This window comes from Clytia hemisphaerica, unplaced genomic scaffold (genome assembly GCF_902728285.1).
Source record: "Clytia hemisphaerica strain Z4C2 unplaced genomic scaffold, Clytia hemisphaerica genome assembly, whole genome shotgun sequence".
NCBI lineage: Eukaryota > Metazoa > Cnidaria > Hydrozoa > Leptothecata > Clytiidae > Clytia > Clytia hemisphaerica.
Window position 1 is genome coordinate 58,184 of NW_027104525.1, and position 23,688 is coordinate 81,871.

A 23,688-nucleotide genomic window follows, 5' to 3' on the forward strand; every position below is an offset into this window, starting at 1 on the left:
TCATATTGGCAATCTTGTCAACTGAGGGCACTGGTGCAGTATGGTGGTGTCAAAGTCAAGACGATCATTAATGACAAGAAGAGATTCCCTGGCTTTGCAAATATTCCTGTGTCAACGCTGTACAAACATGCGAAACAGCCGCTTGATGGAACAGATCCTCATGACAAACGTGTATGGAACAAAGGCAGACCGCGCTTGTTGGATGACCGTGACTTGCGGGTGGTGAAGAGACAGATCTCTGTCCTGCGAAGCAGTGAGGGGGCTTTCTCTTCAATAAAACTGCAAGCGCATAGCACAGGACAGAAGACCAGCAATTCAACGTTTCGGCGTTACCTCAGAAGAATGGGCTATTGCTACCGCAACACTAGAAGAAAGGGAGTTTTGAAGAAAGAAGACCTGGTAAAGAGGCTCAAATTTGCAAAGAAAGTTAAGCGGTTGGGATTGGGACCAAACTTTTGGAAGGAAGGTATCAGTTTTTACTTAGACGCGACAGGATTTGTTTACAAAAAGAACCCACTGGATCAGGCAAGGACCCCGAGAGCGAGAGAGTGGAGAACGAAAAATGAAGGGTTGAGTTTTGGGTGTACCACCAAGGGCAGCAAGGAGGGAACAACCCAGAAGAAGTTTATGGTCGCAATTTCATACAACAAAGGGGTGGTGTTGTGCAAAGAATTTGATTTCCGACTGAATGGATATAAATTTGCAAGGATGGTGAGGCGTGATTTCCCTCTGGCATTTTCATTGAGCAACAACCCGAAGGCAAAAAGGATCCTGCAGGATGGGTGCCCCGTTCAGAATTCAAAGCGCGCCACAAGAGCAGCATTGGTCGTCTGGGTGGCCATCTCTTCTGCATCCCTGCTCGGTCCCCGGATGTGAACCCGATAGAAAACTTTTTTCATCTTGTTGGGAAGGAATTAAAGCGTCAGGCCCTTGATGGAAAGATCACTTCGGAGACAGAAGAAGAATTTGTGGCCCGCGTTCAGAAGACTATGATGGAGTTCCCGGTTGAACCGATCAACAAGACCATTGAGAGTATGGACAAGCGGATAGACCTTATCATCAAGAATGGTGGACAAAGAACCAAGTACTAAGTATAGTAACAGGTTTGCTTTTTTATAGTATTCTTGCAAGGAAATAAATAACTCCAAATATATACACTCCAAATGCTAAAAAATAACACAATAAAAAACCAGGACATAGCCTGTAAAAAATATAGCTATGAGAATATCAACATCATAATTACAGTCTGTGCCCTGCTCAAATCTGCTTAATTATTTTTTTGTGGCACAGCTGAGAAATTTTGTTTTTTAGGGAAAAAAAAATTTTTCACGGTGGACGGGTGTCCACCATAAAAATATAAGTCTAAAAAAATATTATCTCTTAATGTTAACGGTGGACGCCCGTCCACCGTGCAACAAATTCTTAATAAGGAACCGAGTTAAAAGCAAGTAACGTAAGGTCTCAGTAAGTAACGTAAAGGTCAATATAACAAGAAAACAAACAACAAAAATTCAATTGCCAACATCAAAAGAACAATAACCGACGACTGTTTTTATTTGTCTTATATGAAGAAGATGTAAATAGTTTTATGTATGTAATTGAAGTTTATAGACCAGTAGAGTAGAGTTAGCTATTTTCAACTTTGCAGCTTTGGAAGTTGCTTCCCATGACTTTTGCTGTGATTTGTTATTTTCCAAGTCCGCCATTATGGAAAAATCGCCATTATTGACTCGCGACCACGTGCAGAGCACTGCAGACGCACTTTAAAAAAATTTTTTTACCACGCAGTAGGGAGAGTCCTTTCAATTTTTTTTTTAAAAAAATAGACAACTTTGTGCATTAATTATGAGAATTTTCAAAATTACAGTCAATTTTATCGAAAATACCCCCTCCCCCTTTACTACAATGCTGGATATGAAGATTCAAGCCTAAAAGGACTGGCAGAGTCTTCCTTCAGCATTGTAGTAAGGGGGGAAGGGGGAAGACAGGTTCAAGCTGTGGTAAAAATCAAAAATTCTCATTATATTATGAACGAAATTGTAGATATAAGGGAAAACGGCTTCCATTTAATCGACCAACCGTGCTTGACTCGAGTTTTAAGTAAGAATATTTCACGGTGTTTCCAGATGTTTAGTCATTCGCCTATTTTCTCTACTGCCAGTTTTTTTTATTTTTCCCATTTTATGATACATTCCGAGAAACTATTTTCGAGCTAAAGATGATTATTCATTTGAAATTAATCGTAAAGAATTCTTTTGATTTAGGGATATGTATATTTCCAGTCGAAGCTAGCTCGGATGGATGAAGCAGCTGATAGTGAAGATTGATCAACAGTGAATGATTTTGATCAACCACGTACATCTTTCGTTATTTATTTCATTTTACTTTAAACCCAAAAACGACATTATTTGTTCTTATTTTAGAGAGATATAAAGAGTTTTATTTTATGGCAGTTTTTTAGTATTTAAGAGCAACTTCAGTGTTATTATCCATAACATTTACTAGCATGTTAATCCTCCATATATGACTGATATTGATTATAAAAAAAAACAAGACAGGTTGGGTAAAGTATAGATATAAAGGAAAATGGCTTGCATACAATCAACAAACTGTGCTTGACAAAAAAAAAGATTTTTGGCGGGAAACTGCTTTCTCTGAGTCGCTTTGAGTGTTTCGTTGGTTAGTATTATTACAACTTTGTAACTTTTTAATCGAATTTTTCAATAATCAAAATGAGTGATCAAGTGCTGTGTTATAAGTTTCTTAACGAAAATAATTATAAGTCGGATTGGGCATCGTATTACAAAGGAGCTCAAGTCGGGGATAAGATCCAAGTGGTTTGGAAGAGGAAGATGGTTAAGGTGGAAGTGGTGGAATTTGGCACCGTACAAGAAATTACAGGTATGTTGTAATACCAACCATGCTTGACTCGATATTTAAAGAGTTTATTATTAGTTTAATACACGGATTTCATAAGTAGCTTGTTGCTACGGTTACGGTTCCGTGTGAAAATATCATGAAAATTTCGATCAAAATTGAAAACGAAAGTGGAAACTCGTAGGCGACGGTAGTAGTTTGCAGCAAAATGGATGAACCATTAGCTTTAGAAAAAGAGCATACAATAGAGTATTTTCGACTTTTTAGCACTATTGCTTTAAAGCAGTACCTAGAATTGAGGAAGAAATCAACTGTTGGATCTTTCGAGACTCTCGTAGCAAGGTAAGACATGCTATTTTCATGGTATTTATCTCTAGCATTACTACTAGTTCTTACAACTGGAGTGCAGCTCTAAAGTCCATCCTTTTTCATTTCTTCAGGGCATTTACAGCATATGAAGAAAATGTGCCAGTCGACATCGAATTAGAGCATCGCCAAAGGACTTTATTGTCCGAATACAAGAAGAAGTTCGAGGACTTATCCTTGTCAGATCCTATGACTATGAAAGCTGGTTGGGTTGGAGAAGAACAAGGAATTAAGACATGGCCCAGCATTTATTTCATGGACATTTCATATTATTACAAATCAGTCATCTCGAAACAGGATTTGTGGCAACGAGTTGAGTGCGAGTACAAGGAAGGAAAAGCTTTTAGATATTTTTCAAATGGATTTCTTGGAGAAGTGTCTATAAATCAGATCAGTCCACTGTCAAAATACTGTGTTTTAAAAGCTAAATGTGTTCCTTCACAAAGACTCAACAACAAGCAGTATGATGTGTGGTGTGTAGTCGAAAAAAAGACGAAAACAGACACTGGAGGGAAGATAATGGCTGGTTATTGCACTTGTACTGCAGGATTGCTAGGTAAATAAAAAAACTTTTCACTTCATAAAATAAAAAAACTTTCACTTCATGTTTTTTTCTGATAGTAAAAAAAAAGTTTAGAATTTCTGAGAATACTAGCTGCTTTCTTTTGTTTTTAAACCAATCAAATTGCGAGAAATATTTATAAACCAATCAGTATTCACCGCTTATTTCAAAACAATGGGCATCGGAATTTATGGAATTTCTATGGGATTTCCTCTGAATCGAATTATCCAATCAGAGAGCTATTAAAGCGTTGAAAGGGAAACCCAAACATTTGTTTATGCATCGGAATTTATGGAATTTCTATGGGATTTCCTCTGAATCGAATTATCCAATCAGAGAGCTATTAAAGCGTTGAAAGGGAAACCCAAACATTTGTTTATGTTTCTGTTATCCAATCAAAATCGTAGAAAATCAAAACAAATCAAAAGCCGTCTGAAACCTTGTCTGGAATTTTTTTATACTTTTGTAAATAATGAAAAATTCTACCCTCGACGTTTCATGTTATATAGAGGGAGATTTTGCTTCCCACAAGCTACTTTTTTCCTCTTTTTTTCTTTTCAGGGAGCTGCAATCATGTCGCAGGGCTTCTATTTCGTGTGGAGGCAGCAGTCTTACAGGGCATTACTCAAGAAACATGTACAGATATCCCTAGTGATTGGAACAGACCAAAAACCAAAAAGCAAGTAAAACCAGGAAAACTATCGAATTTTTTGATCAAACAGGATCGATTAGACAAGAGATTTTCTGAGCAATCATCGTTGAAAAAGAAAAAAGCAGCTCAACAAGCTAGAATTAACTATAACCCAGCCCCAAGCCCTCTCAAAATGAATATAGCAAACAAAAAATTAATGAGAATGAAACTCTTCAATGCAACGAGACAAATTGTCCCACAATCTACATTTATTGAAACATATGAAGGCAAAGAAAAACCTAGAAAAATCAAACATAAAAATACAAAACACGTTGAAACTTTGGAAGAAATCGCTAATAAATCCATAACATATGCTAATGAAAAAGATGGAGACAAATGTGCAGCACAATATATCAATAAAATAAAATCAATGACTGTTGAAGACATGAAATCTGTGTGTATTTTGACCGAAAAACAAAGCAGTAGTAAAGTATGGTTCGCTCAAAGGAAAGGACGAATTACAGCCTCGAAATTTCGACGAGTTTACACAAAAATGAACTCTCTTAAAAGGGATGAAAATAAAGATCATACAAAGCTTGTATCTGACCTCATGGGATACATTGAAAAACCACTATCAGATGACATGAGATTCGGAATCAGTATGGAGATGCATGCAAAAAAGATATACAGGTCTAAAAACGCTAAAACACACAAAAATCTGAAAGTAAAGGAAAGTGGACTGGTTATCTTGGAGTCTCATCCATGGATTGGGGCTTCACCAGATCTACTGGTTGAATGTGATTGTCATGGATTAGGACTGGTAGAGATAAAATGTCCAGGTTCCATAAGAAATCAAGCTCCAACGTCATCTAATTACAAACATTTAAAAAGTATCAACGGTAAAGATATTTTGAATATTTCTAGTGAATATTATTGTCAAATACAAGGTCAAATGGCACTCACCAAGCGAAGTTACACAGACTTTTTTTGTCCTAACACTCAAAGGATATCATTGCTCACGTATCTACTTTGATAAAGACTTTTGGGACTCTGTTTTAAAAAATCTTGATGAATTTTGGAGAACATACATGGTACCAGAACTTTTATTTAAAAATGTTTATCGAATGAATGAAGCAGACAATGGAAAATTATTAATCGAAAAACCAGAAGAAAAAGTTGGAAGTAATGATGATACTTTTACTCTTGGTAGACTTGGGAAAGTGCCTATTCAACAGAAAATTGACATTGTACTAACAAAAGAATAAAAAGTAACTCCTAGAATTTAAATTCAACAACGACTTATAATTCTAAGACTTTCAACTTGTTTATATTTGATTTTTGAAGAGTAAAACTAGATTAATAGTATTTTTTCTACTTTTTATTCCTCAAATATACAGAAGTGGTTTAGTTTTTCAAGAAGCTTTATATTGTTGACTTTCTTGTTGTTAAAAGCAAGATTTTTTAAATGTTTAAAAATGTGTATAATATATTAAGGTGTATATGAAAACATATCCTCAAAGTATTGTGTAAGTTGTGTACAGGGTTCTACAAATTTCTGCTGTAGCTTAGTTGCTTTTTCAGACAGAGGATATATTTTCCCTTGGTATCCATTTTTGTTTAACAAAATATATTTGTTGCTTATGAAACATTTTTATTTGTAAAATATCTGTTAAAAAAAACATATATAAGTTAAAACATGAAAAATTTTAAATATCACGATCTTTAATAATTGGACCTTTCAAGTTGGACAGTCCACAACAAACAATCAAAATATCATTCAAATGTTCAACCAAGGAAAGAGGTACTTCCTCAGCAATGATGCGAAATGTTTTAACACGTCTAATAACCTGTTCGACAAGGATTCTCAGTTTTCCTACTTGGGTGGTAGTCTTAACTTCATTTGGGGTCATTTGTGCTGAGCCTCTTCGTCCAGGAGGCACAAGGAAATGGATAAGCCTAGCAACACACTCATCTTGGATATTAAAACCCTTGTCTGCCATTATACGTGTGTGTGAAGGTACGGTATCAAGAAATCCTGTATCATTTGTGATAGCTTTATCAGATATTCGACCAGTGTAAGGCTCGGAGACAAATGTAATAAATGAGTTAGGTGTAGTTGATATTAAAAATTTTACAGTGTTATGGTGTTTGTATTCCGACCATGTGGCAGCTTGTAGTTCTAAGTCTTTCGGCGTTTGAATGAAAATTTCAGAGCAATCAATAATAGACACTACATCTGAGCAGGATGAAAACTTGGAGGGAAGTGTTGCTCTAATAACCTCCTCATCAGGCATGTAGATCAGTGAATTTAGGCACAGTGCCATTGCACGTATCCAGCATGTAAATGTTCTGGAGGCAGTTGATGTACTGATGCCAAACCTATCACCCAAATCTTCAAAATATAGCCCCAATTTCAGCTTCATCATCGTTAGAAGCATTTCATCAATGCCACTTAAAATTTTCTGACGACCAGTTTTTGTTGACTTTTTGCTTTTCTTGTTGTTGTTTTGGTTAGAACTGTACCTTTTCCTTGTGTATGGCCAGATGACCTTGAAGAGGGCCTCGAATAGTGCTCTGCTTGAAATATTAGTATAGAAATTGCACTTTTTATCAGATTTAATAAGTTTTTTATAAAATGTCCCTTGAAAAGATCTACCGAGGTAATTCTTTACATTGTAATTTTTAGGTTGATCAGACTGGTGTTGCTCAGGTGTGGAAGTCATGCTATGAGTTGATGACAAGAACGTAGATGTTGACGGTCCAGCATCTTCAACAAGACTGTTAGACTCAAGGTTTTGTTTTGGTGAAAGTTGACGTGGTGGTGACGACAAATCAGCATCCTCATCATCAAGCGAAATAAAAACATCAAAATCAACAGCAGTCGCATCAGCATCAGCATCATGACATTCAGAATTTGATGTAGTAGCAGGTTGGTCAATAGGTTGTTGTGAGCAATTTGCTGTTGTTTTCTCGTCGTCAGCTTTTCCCTTTACAAGGTTTTGTTTTGGTGAAAGTTTTGATAAAAAAGTCATCAATTGAGTTTGTTGTTTACTGTTGTTGGTTTTTGGAGTTTTCAATTCAGGATCAGGTTGATGTTTTTCTGATAAATCAAGAGATGATTTTCTTCTTTTTGTACAAGTGGGTAGTAGTAGAGATGATGAAGATGATGGCAGAGACTCACTGTTAAATCTTTTGCTCCTCTTTTCAAAGTCATACCCCATGTTCTTCGTTGGATAAGGATGCTGCTCTGTGGGCCTTCCGTCAACAAAATGTTCACTGCAAACCCTTGCATCCTTACTTGGGTCCAGAAGTTTATTCTTTGATCCTGGAGCCAAACGATTAATGTTTCTCCTCCAGATTGACCTTTTCTCTGGGTGCTTTTTGAGGGTTGGGACCGGAAAAAGTTGGAAAGGTGGCTCTTCGACATGATTGATGTTCACTTTCTTCCACTTCTTCAGCTTGTAAGATCCATTTTGGCAACCAATAACAATACAATGATAAGACATTTTGAGCTTTCCAGTGAAACACAGCCTGCTTCGCTTGACTAAAACCACCATTATGAAAATTTTGATCGAAATTTTCATGATATTTTCACACGGAACCGTAACCGTAGCAACAAGCTACTTATGAAATCTGTGTATTAGTTTATTTAAAGAATATTTCACGGTGTTTCCGTATGTTTAATTCTCCAAGTTCTCTGGAAGCTAATGGAGGGAGAGGTACTGTTAATGACGGCTAGATCTTTGAACTGCAACCAGGGTACCAAATAATGGCAGACATCCTGTCCTACAGGAAACTACTGGCTAAATTGGAGGCTTATGAAATTGAGCGTGCTGTTATCACATTTTTCTTCCATTATTATTTGATGGATTTGAATTATCCCCTGTGTTGGTCAGCGGTGCTCACATTTTGGCAATTTGCAGTCCTGGGAGAGGAAGATATGGAAAATGTTCAGGAAGAACTGAAAGAAATTTGGAAGAAAAATTGGGGAGATTTTTGTGCATCTTTGGACAGCATGGAAGATGAATAATGTGAAATTGTCCTGGACTATTGAAACGGTTTCTTTTGTTTGGATATTTTCTTCGTATCTTGTGTCAGTTAATTGAAATTTTCTGTTTTGTGTTTCTGCTAGACGGTTAAATTCTGTTGTTTCTGAGTCGGATTAAAATGGTAAAAAAATTTCCCAGAGTAAGTAATGTTCTTGCGAGCTTCTTATCAACATTATGCCTTGTACCTTGCCTTTTTACTAGATGGGATTCTCCTAAACTCGAACTTGTAGTTTTTGCGAGTTAAAAGACAACAATTATTGACCACATTTCTTCTTCATTCAATCTCCATTTTTCTAGGAATCCACGTTAGAATATTATTTCGCAATTGCAAAAATGGATGAAAAGATTGTCGAAAACGTCATCAATATCATGACGGTTTACAACAACACCAACAAGTTTGAGTGTAAAATGAGCCAGTTTAAAGAGCTTCGTAATCTTCCGTCAGAAGAAGTAAGAGCAATTCTGGAGGACTGCTTCTCAGAGCCGAAGCAAATCAACAAGAAGGCAAATTTTTCCAAATTTTTTTGGGAAACTCAAGAGAAAATGTAGGAAGTCTAATTTCATAGTTTTACGTTTGAAGATTTCAAAAATTTTTCGGCCTTACGGCCGACAACTCATAATTTATCTTATTGGATATATGTACATTTCCTAATGGCATTATTTGGGCATCATCGCCTTGCCCTTTTGGTTTGTAACATTGAGCTAGGCGACGGAAGTAGATTAGTGGCTCTCACAGCTCATCAGGGTGGTTTGAAAAAGTACTTCTTAAAAGAAATTTGTCAAAACGAAGTGTTTTTTAGCTAAAATGGTGGTGAAAAATATTGAAATTTTTGCCCGTCGGCGCAAACCATGGTTGCGCCTCCTTAGCATCCGCTAATGTCAAAACACCTTAACATTTCAAATTACAAAAAACAAATTCCAAGTTTCTTGACTCAAAGATTCCGGGCGTTACTTTCAACCATACTGCTCTTACAGTTTAATATTTTCACTTAATAATGGAGGGCGCAAGTAAGGACAGAAAATACCAGGGGCGCCAATTTCATAGTTTGTACCCCCAGAAAATTAAGCCAGGTCGCTACTGGGGAAAATAAGCCGTATTTTTTTCCAAATTTTACAGAAGCTCAGAGAAAACCACTTGATGATTCTTGTCTTAACCCTGTTATACTTTAACTTAACAGGGCTAAACTACTATCTCCCTTACCTTATTTTGACATAAAAAAACTGTCATACAACAAAATAATACTCTTTGTACCGCATCTGGATGAATTCTTTTTCACGTAAAGATTTTCTTAGTTTGGGGGGGGGGGTGCGAAAAAAAAATTGGGCCTTATGAGGGGGGGGGGGGGTTCGAAATTTTTTTTGAGGGCTTAGGGGGGGGGTGCGAAATTTTTTTTGGATTTTTCAAAATATCCTCCACCCCCCTCTAGTAGATACTTTATGACCGCTCCCTTAGCTACCCTATATTCGCAGAAGAAGAATCTTACACCCATTTCTCAGGACGAGTAAAACGCGGGAAACCTATTCCAGACTCGTTTAAGACATTCATTCGAGGTGTTTTAAAGGACACAGAAAAAGAAGAACGTAATATTGAGCTTTTGGAGATAGACTTGAACTCGCCAAGACCTTGCTTCGATAAAATTCGTTCCTTGGAGCAACCGATCAAAAAGTTGATTGTGAACACCAAGACAGTAAGCATCTATGTTTTTTCTTATGTAAAAAAGATAAACTTCCTTCAATATCTTTGATCTTTTAACTTAATTATTCATTGTCTCGGTGCTATTTACCATTTTCCTCTACGTACAAACAAAGATTCCCTTATAGTTTTAGAATTCAAATCCAAGCAAAGTTTGCAGAATGCACAATTTTAGTGCTAAGAATCCTACATGTGCAAAAGGGCGTTTTTCAACAACCTCGACTATACATTTTTTAACTTTACTTTTAGGATCACCCAGAACATTTTTATGACGATTTGGTTCGACAATACATTTCGGTCAATGTGCTTTCGGGTGAAATCGGTGACCATCAAATCACTTTTATAGTGAACCCTGATACAGAGGAATGGATGCCATTGACTTTGAAACTAAAGGCTATTCTTACAAGTGCAAAACTAAACTACAGAGAAGTCCTGGTTACCGAAGAAAATGGTTAGTACATAGCTACACATACTGTACTTACATACTTATAGTCCTTCCTTCCATTTTCATTTGGATAATGCCTTTTTACAGACTTCGATTAAATAGTGCTACCACTACTCTCAAAACACTTAAAAATGTCGATCGTTTTTTGCCTTGAGTAGAGTAAGAAAAGAAACTGCGGCTTTCGAACAAGCGCTCTATTTCATTACTTTGACGCAATCGCTAACAATTATCCAAATAAAAATAGATCGATTATAATCGCATTCATTCACCGACTGTAAGGAAGGTTTTCTAATGGTGCACCTATTTTTCATCTTACAGAGGCTGTATCAGGTATTTTTCTGTGACCTTTTTAGGAAAGTCCGTCTTGATGGTTGTTGGAAGAACTACAAAACCAAGCAAACGGTTTACAGCAACCAATGGACACTATTTGGAAGAGATCAATAAACTTGATGGTTGTGTTAATGGCTTATTCGTTCATATATTTAATAACAATGGTAAATTTTTATTCTATTAGTTTTCATTTGGCGAACATCCCGAGAAAGAATCTATAAAGGGCCCCCTATAAAGGGACTATAAAATTCAAAATAGAAAGTCTAGATATATCATATGTATTCTTTTTCGTACTGGAAGAAAATTGAGTTTTGATAATATGGGGATCTACACTTGATGCTAAAATAATACTTCAAATACCTTAGAATGAATGATCAACCACTTTTTTATCTGTTTGTTATAGGTAACACAATCTCTGAAATTCTAAACAATGTAAATAACAGCATAGTGCTCATCGATAACGACCTGAAAGAGTTGGAAATTGCGTACAGTCTCTCCACGGACGATGTTAATTTCGAGCAAGATGTACTTGAGAGTCTCGAGAGCAACGAAACGGTGAACAAAACTACCTGATTATATATAATGATTAATTTTTTTCTCAGGTTTTATTTTAATATATTTTTTGTTAGAAGCCTTTCAAAATGAGAAATGAATTAGATTAAAATTTTGTAGAAAGATTTTAGTGGTGCGAAACCGTTCCAAATTTTTATGCCTTCCTGTCTCTCAAAGGAGAAAGATTTTCATTGTTTGTTCTTTAAATCAATGTACATAATATTAACATTTTTAAAGCATCTCGTTTTTATTTTGCTTAGTAATCTGTTGGGCTTTTGTAGTGTAAATGCTTTATCTTGTACTATAATTATTCTTTTACACCAGATATATTTTCAATATTCCAAAATAATTTTATATTAGAATAATTGCCATTAAATAATTTATCTCAAAAATCAAAATCTAAAGTTGTGTCTGTCTTTTTGTTTAGAATATCTTATCATTAATTAATTGCCTTATTGATAGGTTGATAAAGCAACTTTTTTCGGAAAAACAAAAAAATTGAATAGAATAGCGATCAGCAATTGCTGATTTGCTAAGGGCCCTTCGTTCATAAAGGATGAATATCTTCCTTGTTTTTGACAAGAGTCATATACGGGTATACGGGATGCAGTCCATTCAGTTGTTTTTGTTTTCCGTTTGCCTTCGTCCTTGTTTTAATTGTGTTAAGTGTTTTGAAGTAAACTTTCTTTCTTGTGTAAAAACTGCATGAGGCTCAAAATTCGGAACAATAAGAACACATTAAGAACAACTAGACTCGACGTGCTGAAAGAATATGAACAGCTAAGCCTCAACAAAAACTTACTGCTTGCTACAAAAATTCATTAACACCATTATGGTGATAAGTAAGTTAAATCCCCCGAAAAAAGAATACATCATGTTTATACATTTCGAGCACCATATAGACCTTTTCATAAATTACGTCACGAACATCACTTGCCTCGTATTCAAACAATTGCCATGGTGATTATGTCCCATGTCAAAAACAAGCAAGACAAGTAATGTTTGTAACGTAATTTATGAAAAGATGTATTATATTTGAAAGTCTGAATAGTAAAAACACCAGGAAACAGCACATATTTTTTCGAAAATACTAGCAAATGCTGGCCATACAATTTTGTGAAAACGCAATCAAATCTTGGCCACTAAAAACATCAGCTAATTTTGGCCACACATTTCGGGGAAAACACCAGCAAATGCTGGCCACACAATTTTTCAGAAACACCAGCAAGTGTTGGCCACACACTTTTGTGAAAACACCAGCAAATGCTGGCCACACAATTTTGTGAAAACACCAGCAAATGCTGGCCACACACTTTTTCAAAAACACCAGCAAATGCTGGCCACTAAAAACACCAGCAAATTCTAGGCAGAATCTGGATAATATTTTCCACAAGCTCTTGTTAATTATGATGTACCAGCTAATACAACTTCCAGTTAGTATCTATGACGGGATTAATAACTTGTTGTAACTTAGCAATAAATTTAACGCTTGTTTGCTGGAAAAACTGTGACTCTCCGAAATTCAGGAGGGAGTATACAAATATTACTTACGGGTGCTGGAAAATTAATTTTCAGGCAAAAAATTTCTTTTTGAATACAACTATGCTGGAAAGGTATTTTTCTGAGTTGAGGAAACAATGTTGTCTGCAGATTGGATTAATTTAAGGGGCTATTTGACCATTTTTGCTTCTTCGAGACCAAATTGTTTTGAAATACCTTCGTTGAGAACAACACACACCTTTTTCTAAGCAACCAGGTTGTTAAGGCCCGAGCTCTGTAATCAACATTTCTTTAACTATCTCCTAAAGTAAAAGATTTAAGTAGCCCTTGACCGTGTTAGCATAAATATGGTATAATATCAGGGGTGGTCTAGGCAAATTTCTTAGAAATTGAGCATCGAAGGCTGACACTAAAATTTGAGTTGCTTATTAAAAAATTGTGTGTTGTATACTTTTGTTTAGGCGATTTTATATCACCTATTTTGTATTTTTCATAAAAATATCGTCATTCCCCGTGTAAACAGGAGGATTAAATTTCTGTGATTTAGACTGAATAGATATTATTTTTTGTTTCAACATTCAGTACTATATACCATACCATAGTATATTGTATTTGTTAGATTGCTTTTAGGATATAGAACATTTTTTTAAACAGTACCATTTTAACTAACACGTTTTCAGTACGGCTTTGTTGCAGATGCCGATCGTGGCTTGTCTGCTGAGGAGTTTGTCGTGGTGCCACATGGATCTGCCCGCGACCAGAACGGGGAAATCGACACGATTGATGACGCCAACCAGTATGTGTTATTAATTTCAATCATTACTTGATTGGGGATTTCAATATATTTTCTCGTATTTTTCGTAGAACCTCAAAAGCATCTCATCAATCTACTGAATCAGCAAATACTGATGGAGAGAATGCCTCTACTTCTGTAGCCACTACGAATCAGCAAACTTCGACACCTCTTACCATTACTACTGCTTCTACTGGGAAGAGATCTGCTTTGCCTTTGGATGACCTGCCACCAGCTCCAAAATTAGTGAGATACGAGCTCAACGAAGATGAAGAAGGTAGGACCTGGAGTTGAGAGAAGCCCAGGCTATTTATCTGAATAAGTACCTTTCGAACCACGTTATAATCGCCAGATTAAAGAGAAAATCTTGGACGAGTCACCTACTCCGATTAACATCAAGAATGTTCCAATTTTTGGACATTCAAATAAAGGAATTATTACAAGAGCATTCCAAAATAGATGTCCTTGCTAAGGACAAAATGCTCAAAAGCATACACGATAATATCCATGCAGTATTGGGTCCAGTATGTATTATTTGGGACATGATAGAGTTAGAGCGCCAGGCACTCCTAGACAACAATCAGAAGGATACTTTGGCAGAACCAGCCAGATTGTTTGATCAAACTCTCATTTTGTTGGGTCAATGTTTTAACGATATTTCGTTGACTGGGTGTTTTGTTGGTGCGTAGACTGGGCAAATTTTTTCTGGCAAAATCATTATGTAATACAAGAAAAAGAAAACCTATTTCAAGAAAAACATGTCTTGATCGATAAGATAAAAAAATCTTGTTTTGAGATAAACATCTCTTCCATTATCAATTTCCAGGTTAGAAAAACAGTTCTAGATTTGAGATAAAATATTTGATTTTTACAGTGTGGATTTGTCTGTCACCATGGAATTCAGTTTCATGCAATCAATTCATTCAAACATTTTATAGATAAATTCTTCTTGATTTAATCATTACTGGCTCGTTGAGAATTATATGAGACAAAAAGGAACAGAAAGGAACCCTAAAATGGCTCAGGCGTCGTCATTTGGCTGACGGATGCCCCTTGGATGTGTTGCAAAGAAAAAGAATGCGAATACTGGATCCACAGCCATTGCAAACGAGTTTCGACATAAAGACAAAGGAGAAATCCGACAAAATCAACTTTGATTATGTATTGCATGACCCTTGGTAATAGAAAAAAAATCGAAAGCACGAAAGAGACTTGTCTTAGGGGTTAGGATAGGATATGACTACATAGTACAAAAGACCGCCAGCGAATGTTGAGAGCTTAAGTACATAGGCCTTGAAGTGGGGGCTGTAGGATGTGGTCGACACTCATGAGAACTAACTGACAACTATCAAAGACGAGGAGATTTATGTGGGAGCGACCAGGCTTGGTCACGTCGGCTTGGGAAAACCCTCAGCTGTTTAACAATACGCTGGTACACCGTAGGGAGTTTTTTGACTGTAGACATCTACGTCACGGGAACATCACAAGTTGATGTTCTCTTGAATTTGAAAAAAACACGAAGAAAGATAATGAAGTATAACTCAATTGTATAACAGTCTAATACATAATAGGCGCAGTTTTTATTAACTTATCATTCATCGGCATAGATGACTTTGTACAAGGTACCGACCAAGAGGCAAGAATATACAATTAAATAGCCAAATGCCTCTTAATCTAATAAGTGATGTGAATGAACCGAGTTTCCCTCGTCCCTATCTACCACGGATATAAAGTCCATAAGATCTATAGCAAAAACAACTTCAAATCGAGTTACGGCTGTATGACTAGCATAAAACCCATTAATGCTTACAACAAAGCAGCCTGTCACCCAACAAACAAGTGACTGTGACTCAGAGGGTTTTTTATTTTGATTTCGAACCAGCTAAAACTTATGAAAAACCTATCTGAATGCAATCGACGTTATAGAATGTTACAGAATGCGAGAGCGAATTTCTAGAGTTTCTAATTATAACAAAAAATCGTTTCAGCTAACTATATACTCTTCAATATTGATTTAATGATACCTTCACCATCCAAAAATCACCAAAGCAATTTTCGTTTCTCAGGAAAACTTTTGCTGTGAATTTTTCTTTAGACTTTCCCAATCGATTCCGTGAAAGAATGGATGAGCTTTGATCTCTTCATTTCCTGTTGGTCCACTTCCTGGAATGAACAATAGAAGCATTAATAGAAAAGTTTTCTGAGAAAGCAATGAAGAATTGAGATATCACGAGCTTTTTGTTACGTAATGCTTGTACAAAATTTTTGAAGACACTTTAATCAGTATGGAATGATGTTTTGTAACACTTTTCTTCGTGGTATTAACGATTGGACTTACCTAATCTTTCTTTTGAGTCATACTTTAAAAGCTGAAATAAAGGAAAATCATCATTAGAATTTTTAGTAAAAAGTTAAGCAGTATTTGTTATGCAATCAGACTTAATAAAAGCAAGCAATTAATACAAGCCTTATTCAAAAGAGTGGTGTAGTGTGGCGTAGTGGTATAGTGGTTATCATCCTTGACTCCCGCCTGGGAGGCCCGAGATCGATACCCACCGCGTCTCTTCGATTCACTTGGCAAGTGAATATACCTTCGCCCGGGTCAACCCATGCCATGTGAGGGGAATTGGGTACTCTGATACAAGAGTGTGGGTAGATTAGACAGACATTGTGACGTGCCGTGGCACTCATAAAGTCCGGGCTCACGTGAGCATCGCTCTCCCAGTGTCGTTCGAGTGTCATAGTATACGCCATGGCTTGGCAGCTCGCGTCTGTCAAGTCGCAGTGTCTGTCAGCGCCGTGATTCCTACTCCTTCGTGGGTAGGACCCATCCCGAATGCATTCGGAGGGCTCAGATCTATCTAGCTATCTATCTATTCAAAAGAGTGACATCTTTTATTGAGAAAGGTTTACCCCAGCTAACAAGGCACAAGCTTCGTTACTGACACGTCTTGGTAAAGTTATCACTGATCTTCTGCTGATACCGTTCGGATGACAAGAATATAGAGCCTGAATTAAAAATAATATATAAAATAATATAGATATTGTGCTAAGCATCTTTCCTTTGCTCCTGTCAGAGCGGTATGGAACTTAAGTTTAAGAAGCAATAGCTCATCCCTCACAAAGTCTATGTTCGTTATGTTCAAGTAATATAATTGGGTTCCTCACAAAACTAATCAAAGATATTGCCATGTTTGTGTGGTCTTTACCATGAAAAAAAAAACAGAAAAATATTTACTTCTCCTGTCAATAGCTCAAACAAGATGGCTCCATAACTCCACCAATCTGTTGATGAAGTAGGTTCAAACACACCATCTACCTCTAAAGGATAAACATAGTAAAGAAATATGAAGAGACTAGAAATATAAATAAAGTGGAAAAACAATACCATGAAAGACGGGCTACAATTTTTTTACAATCAACTCCAATTTTCAGGTTCAGGGCTTTCTTAATTAGCACTCTAGTTCATGTTCTGAAAAATTTGGTTTGACCACCCCTGATATTATAGCATATTTTTGCTTATTGGATGAGGGGTTATCTTATGTCATGATTAGATTATCTTTTAGGCTTTTGCTTTATAAGATAGTGATAAAATTGGCTAATTTGAAGACTTAAGCCCCAACAAGCTGGTTGTCTATACAGAAAAAGATGTCCATTCTAACAACGTTATTAGTAAGTTCCCGAAAATATTTTCAACTTGTATCTTACCTGGTGAGGTGTACAAGCATTGAGCAGCATTGTCATCAAGTGAATAATCGATACCATCAACTTGCGAAAAATATGTCAACTTGATATTCCCATTAGTGTCAACTAAAATGTTTCTTGGGTTCAAATCTCTGAAAATAGTAGAGAAGGTAAATTAGAACAAACTAACATAATGAGCGTAATGATGAAAGGAAAGTTTTGAAAAAAAACAGATGAAAATTATGTAATATTCCAGAATAATAATGAACCATTTTGCGAGTACGAGATCTTCATCATTGTATATTTGTTTGAAGACTCCTACAGACAGAAAATGAGCATTTTTGACTCACCTACAAAGAACTCCTTTTGAGTGAAGATCCATCAAAGCTAACGCAATTTGTGCTGCCCATACTTGCACTTCACTTTCATCAAGACTTGAGCTCTTTGAAGGAGATCTTTTTATCTTACAAGTTACTGAGCTTGAAGAAACACCTCTTAGTCTTGAGGGGAATGCACCAGAACCTTGTTGAACATAATTACTAGCTGGAATATCAACAATGTCTATATTTTCATTGTTAGCGTCATGGTGTGAAGTTGAAGAGTTTAAAGAATGATGTGTTGTATCTGTCATGGAAGAGTGATGTGAGCTTTTACGTCGATTAGTGAATATTTGAAGTCCTAGCAGGTCCCATAGTCGACCACCATGTACATGTTCTAACAGTAAATAAACACCTGTTTTTGTCTCAACGCAGTTCACAAGAGCTGTCATAAAGCGACAGTTATACAAGTTCCTTTTTGATTTATTCGCCTTTTTATTCGATACCGTCCTTTTATATTCGGCACCTTGTTTATGGAGCACTTTCATAATAAATACATCATCCTCTTTAGAAAAGACTTTCTGGACCAGCATAACTTTATCAATAACACCAATGACCTTTACATCACTTAATCGAAACTTCCACTTGCTATCTAAGGACATGCTATCTGTAGGAATTGTTTTTTCATCCTTTTTAACCTCCTTCAATTCTTCTTTGTCCTTGAAGCACAGTTTGTAAAGTGTTTCGGCACGGAGTAAATACTGAGCAGTCTTTCTCCTGACAGCCTCAATGCGGTCTGTATTTTTATCTGTTTGAGCACCACGTAACAGGAGACCAATACCAAATTTATACATATCAAAAGCTGCTTCTACATTCCCTAGTTCCTCTTGTTCAATAGCATTGCTCATTGCAACACTTGCTTGAAAAACATAGTCATCCTCTTCCACTGTTTTTGTGATCATAGCAGACATTTTTTCATCAACTTGTAATTTCTCATGAAAATCATTTATATTTGACGGAGGACTCTCCTCTGAAATTTCTGAAGGCTCAGTCGAGTTTGGGGTGATATCTGTATTGTTATTATTAGTGATATCCTGTGTTGGAATTTGTTGTTGTTGTTGGCAAATAATATCATCATCAAGTGGATCACCCAACAGTACACTATTATTCCTATCATCACTCAACCGTGGTGTAATTGGAAAATCATCGGCTGCTTCAGATGCGAGGCTTTCTAAATCATCCCCACAGAGAGACCTTGCTTCTCTCAACCATGTGTGTCTACCACCATCATCATCTTCAAAAGAGGAACCACTATTTTCGACATTGAGGAAGACTTCATCGTCAGGAGCTTCAGGTTCCTCACCATCTTCAACAACAGTCATTTGTTGAATTGATGCATCTAATACGTCATCAGTGCTTATGACACCATCTTCCTCATCACAAAGATTCCCTAGAATAAAAAAAAACAATGCCAAGTAACATGCTGGATGGACCTACCAGATATGGCTAGTCGGAAACATGCTGAGTGAGTGAAAATGAAAATGTTCGAACGAAAAAGAAAACATGATGAAACTTTCGGATGTTTTAGAGCTAAGGAGCCCCCAAGGAGTTTTTGGCAGAAACAAAACAATCCTTCCTTTCCTATAAAGATAACTATCTCATTAAAGATAAAATTGAATGGAACAACTTCTACAAATCCGAAATTTGACCCAAATTTGCCTAAAAAATTATTTTTTTGAAAATAATTGGGCTTTATCAGATTTCAAACATTACCAATTTACATCAATGTGCAAAAAATCAGAAAAAAATACCAAGATAGTCACAAGGAATGATAATTTTCCCTAAAAATGACAAGCCAAAGACAAATTTCTGAAAAAAACTGTTTCGCCACTTTTTAAAGAACCTTGACCTTTTATTTTATTAAAAAATCAGAAAAAACTAATGAAGCAATCTCACACAAAGTCCAAAAAACCTTTGTAATTTTTGGCCCATATTTGCCCAAAAAAAACTTTTTGTGAAAATTGGGAACGAACGAACGAACGAACGAACGAACGATAGTTTATAGGCAATTCTATTGAATTGCTACTTTTCTGTATTTCCAAAGAAACTTTTCAGCTTATAATTCTTTAAAAAATTTTCTACTTTTAAAATCACTGCTAACTCTTGTATTGTATATATAATAGAGCTTATACCACAATCAATTGAGTCTGAGGACATTGAATCTTCATGCATACGAGGGGAATCATCAGAAGAACTCTTGTGTCCTGTCTCATTGTTATTCTAAAGTAAAATGGAGGTCTTGATAGAAGATGGGGTAATTCATGTACAAGATACTGAACAAGAAAATTTTGCTTTTGAATATTTCCATTTCCAAATTAGACAGATTAGTTCTTGGTAATCATCAAAATCTATATTCATCAATAGAAATCAATAGAAAGAAAGCATACCAAAAAATGCAGGAAAACTTGGTGTTCAAGCATTTCAGAGTAAAGTGTGATGAATGAAAGTAACCGAATAGCAGCTTTTCGTCGTTCTTCAATGACAGCTTCATCAAATCGACCTATGTAATAAAGGATATAAAACACCATGAACACCAGAAAATTTTGTTTAGTAGTTATGTTTGTTTCTGTAACAAACAGCAAATTTAAGCTCTACTTGAAGCCAACAAATGTATAATAGCTAATGTATTGAAGACAAACATGTCCTTACCAAAGAAATTCCCTTTGATGAATTCATTATAACCGGTATTGAACTCTTTTGGGAATACTGTTTTCATTGTTTTATGAAGGTGTTTGAAATCATTGAATCTTTTCCACCCTATAAACTATACAACATTAATTTCGAAGGAATTATTAAGAACAAATGGTTAGATTTTAGCGTTTGCTGATGGAAATTTTAAATAGTTGTAAATATTTCTAAATAATTCTAATAACAATAGTTTCACTTGTGAAAATTTTCCCACTAAAACAAAAACACTCTGCAAAAATTAAATTGAAGATGTCAGATTAAAGTCAGTTTAGTCAAAACTTCAATAAGACCTTCCAGAAGTATTTCATCATGAATATCCCTCAAAATTTGAGGAGATCTTACTTGTGATGTGCACTCTTCTGGGCTAGTGAAAATCTAAAAAGAAAGAAACCGCTTATTTGAATTACAATTTATCTCATAAAAGAAAAAAGCATTTTCTACATTTTAACCTTTAAAAAAGTATCTACCTATATCCCTTGTGGTATGAGTGAAAGGAAGAAATAAGTCTATTACATGTTTTTTTTATAAGCATTGCACTTATAAGCATATCTAGGCTCAGATATGGGGAAAAATTAAGCCTATGGCATGGCAAGCATTACTTGAGCCTACGAAAAATGTTTTTTTCCTGATTTTGGCTTTTTTTGGCTGGAATTTTACAGATTTTAAGTATTTCCCTAAATTTATGCTGAAGATTTAAGCATCCCCATGTTTCAGCCTTATTAAGCTTTCGACCTAAGCATCTCTGAGCCTGTTTTCGGATTTTTGTATGCTTATAAAGAAAAACATGTACCAAAAAACTCATCAAATCACCAAGGAAATAATATTGATTAAACAAATAAATTACATCTTATTTTTCAATGATTCCAGGCTTAGTAAAGTATATGATTTGGAGGATATGCACTCACAAAATTTTCATGCTTTTATTTTTCCGAACACAATAGCATAAATTGAACTATTCCTTTATACATATTTATTTGTTTCAATTTGATACCTATGTTGTCATCAACACTAACTGAAAAAAAGAAAACCTCTCAAACCTTTAAATGAAGTCTGTAAACTGTGTAGCCAGCAAATGAGCGCATAGGATCAGTAACATCAAAACCAATTTGTTTTTTTTCTTTCAGGGCATTACTTATTGCTTCCATTTTATTTTTTTCAGTTTTACTGTAATAAAAAAATCAATTGAAGAAAAATGATGTTTGGCTGATATTGCAGGCTGCATAACTTGTCCTAAAATGTCTTAGAAGTGCAGAACTGCATGCCATAAAGTTAGTTTCACAACTAAAAGTTGAGCATAGCACTCCTTACTACCACCTATGACCCGGTATGACCCGGTTGTGGGTTCAACCCCCAGCCGGGTCATACCAAAGATTCCCAAAATGGTACTCGATGCCTCTCTGCTTGATGCTCAGCAACTAAGAGAAGGATCAAGGGTAAGTGGAGAAATCCAGGGAGAAAGAGTGGCACCCTCCCCTACCTTAGGGTAGATAGCTATCGAAAGAGGGGCCTTCGGATTGCCTCCGACTGCGGTCGCAGACTTACTTACTTACTTACTACCACCTAAATTACTAAAATTAAGGCTTAAGATTTTAGGAGTGTGATTGGCCACACGCCTGGAATTTTCAAATGATACAGCCTATACTGGCAGATATTCGAGCTTATCACCAACTGTATCATGCAAGATTTGATAATCACTGAAGCAAGAAAACTTAGCTAATGTAATATATAAACATAAAGAGATCATCAGAATTATATTGATCATGTCGATTTATTGTAGGATTTATTTACATTTATTTAAGTTTTCAAAATTTCAGAAATCTCTTGTCTGGTGGTTTCGTCAATATGCAAGCAGAAGAATGTAAAGAGATGGAAAAACAACTTTTCTGATTACTCAAAGTTCAAAAATCACTTCTATTGAAAATTCTATTGTAATAACGTTGATTAGGTCATTAAATGAAAGTCCAGAAAAGACGGATCGCCATACAAATCGGACGGTTTCTACATGATTTGACGATAAAAATGAAAATTTGTTTTTCCTTTTTTGCCGATTACTAGTTCAATTTTTAAGAATAAGGAGCAATATTTTTACCAATGTATAAAAAAGAAATTCTTAACGCAATGATATTAAATTGGTTCTTGTAAAACTGTCAGAAGTCGAGCAAAATCAAGATGAAGTTATAATTTTCTCGAGCTCTAGCTTTCCATATTATGATGCGGTCATGATGCGGTTATATCAGTAGAATCGCTAGGAAATTCTGAGCAAGAAGATATAGGTACCTTTTTGTATGCGAGAGGTGTACCCAAAATATAAGCCCTAAAAGTTTGCGCATAATCAGGCTTGAAACAAAAGAATTTTGTCACAACACGCTAATTATGCAGATTTTTTTAGCGACAACAAAAGAAACCTATTTACTCAACATAAACTCCCTTAAGGGCAAGAGACCTGGTATATGACGAGCTGTTTTTCCATTGTTTTCAAGAAGCTGTTTTCAATTTCTTTACATTCCTCTGATGCAAGAAAGCATTTCTATTTCTACATTCTTCAGTTTTTCTTGAATAATTTTTAAAGATTTTAACTAGCTGTATGTATTTCATAAGTGCTGCAATGCAAACAAGACTCCTTCTCTACTATTCCCAAGTTCCTGGCCAAATATGAAACACTCTAAAAACTAAATAGAAAGGGTTGTGACACACAACACAAGGTACCGTATTATTATCAAATAATAAAGCCTATTATATTATTATTGAGGAGGCGTTTATTGAAAACTTTTACTTAGAGGAGCATTTATTTGAGGAGGCATTTAAAAATGATGACAATTCATACAAGAAACATTTCTCTTATGCTTTGTGAAGTTTTTAGCTCTCAGAAAGAACTGGGCCTGGAAATTTACATAACATTTTTGAAATAAAACTTAGAACTTAGACCTCGACTTTTAATAAAAATGTCAACCTATATTATACTTGATTCAATTGATTTTCACACAAGATGGAATTAATGAGATTTCAAATGCCATCAAAAGTGTCATGAAACTTTTTCAAAATTCAAAACTAACTTGGATGAAATAACAGATAACAGACAATCTCCCTTTCATTGTTATTTTATATTGGGACTATTTTTAGTCCCTTCTATTTTCGACCCTT

General features: G+C 35.6%; 4 protein-coding genes across 4 annotated transcripts; 2 read left to right on the plus strand and 2 right to left on the minus strand.

Annotated features, from left to right (window-relative positions):
- The first annotated feature begins 2,941 nt into the window (after positions 1–2,941).
- Positions 2,942–5,850, plus strand: LOC136821994 (uncharacterized). Its single transcript, XM_067078210.1, has 3 exons — positions 2,942–3,219; positions 3,318–3,799; positions 4,367–5,850. The coding sequence occupies exons 1-3, from the start codon at positions 3,086–3,088 to the stop codon at positions 5,467–5,469; spliced, it is 1,719 nt and encodes a 572-aa protein (XP_066934311.1). The 5' UTR covers positions 2,942–3,085; the 3' UTR covers positions 5,470–5,850.
- Positions 5,845–7,974, minus strand: LOC136821992 (uncharacterized). Its single transcript, XM_067078209.1, has one exon. The coding sequence runs from the start codon at positions 7,940–7,942 to the stop codon at positions 6,143–6,145; it is 1,800 nt and encodes a 599-aa protein (XP_066934310.1). The 5' UTR covers positions 7,943–7,974; the 3' UTR covers positions 5,845–6,142.
- Positions 7,975–9,865: 1,891 nt separating this feature from the next.
- On the plus strand, positions 9,866–11,635 carry LOC136821995 (uncharacterized). Its single transcript, XM_067078211.1, has 4 exons — positions 9,866–10,173; positions 10,428–10,629; positions 10,977–11,117; positions 11,357–11,635. The coding sequence occupies exons 2-4, from the start codon at positions 10,548–10,550 to the stop codon at positions 11,524–11,526; spliced, it is 393 nt and encodes a 130-aa protein (XP_066934312.1). The 5' UTR covers positions 9,866–10,173; positions 10,428–10,547; the 3' UTR covers positions 11,527–11,635.
- A 4,070-nt stretch (positions 11,636–15,705) lies between these two features.
- Positions 15,706–21,707, minus strand: LOC136822013 (ribosomal protein S6 kinase-like 1). The gene is made up of 11 exons (XM_067078234.1): positions 21,585–21,707; positions 20,890–20,922; positions 20,509–20,623; positions 20,247–20,359; positions 19,992–20,079; positions 17,833–19,249; positions 17,507–17,634; positions 17,037–17,119; positions 16,712–16,807; positions 16,137–16,167; positions 15,706–15,961 (listed from the first exon to the last, which is right to left on the minus strand). Exons 1-11 carry the CDS (start codon positions 21,690–21,692, stop codon positions 15,861–15,863), a joined length of 2,313 nt encoding a protein of 770 aa, XP_066934335.1. The 5' UTR covers positions 21,693–21,707; the 3' UTR covers positions 15,706–15,860.
- Between the last annotated feature and the right edge of the window lie 1,981 nt (positions 21,708–23,688).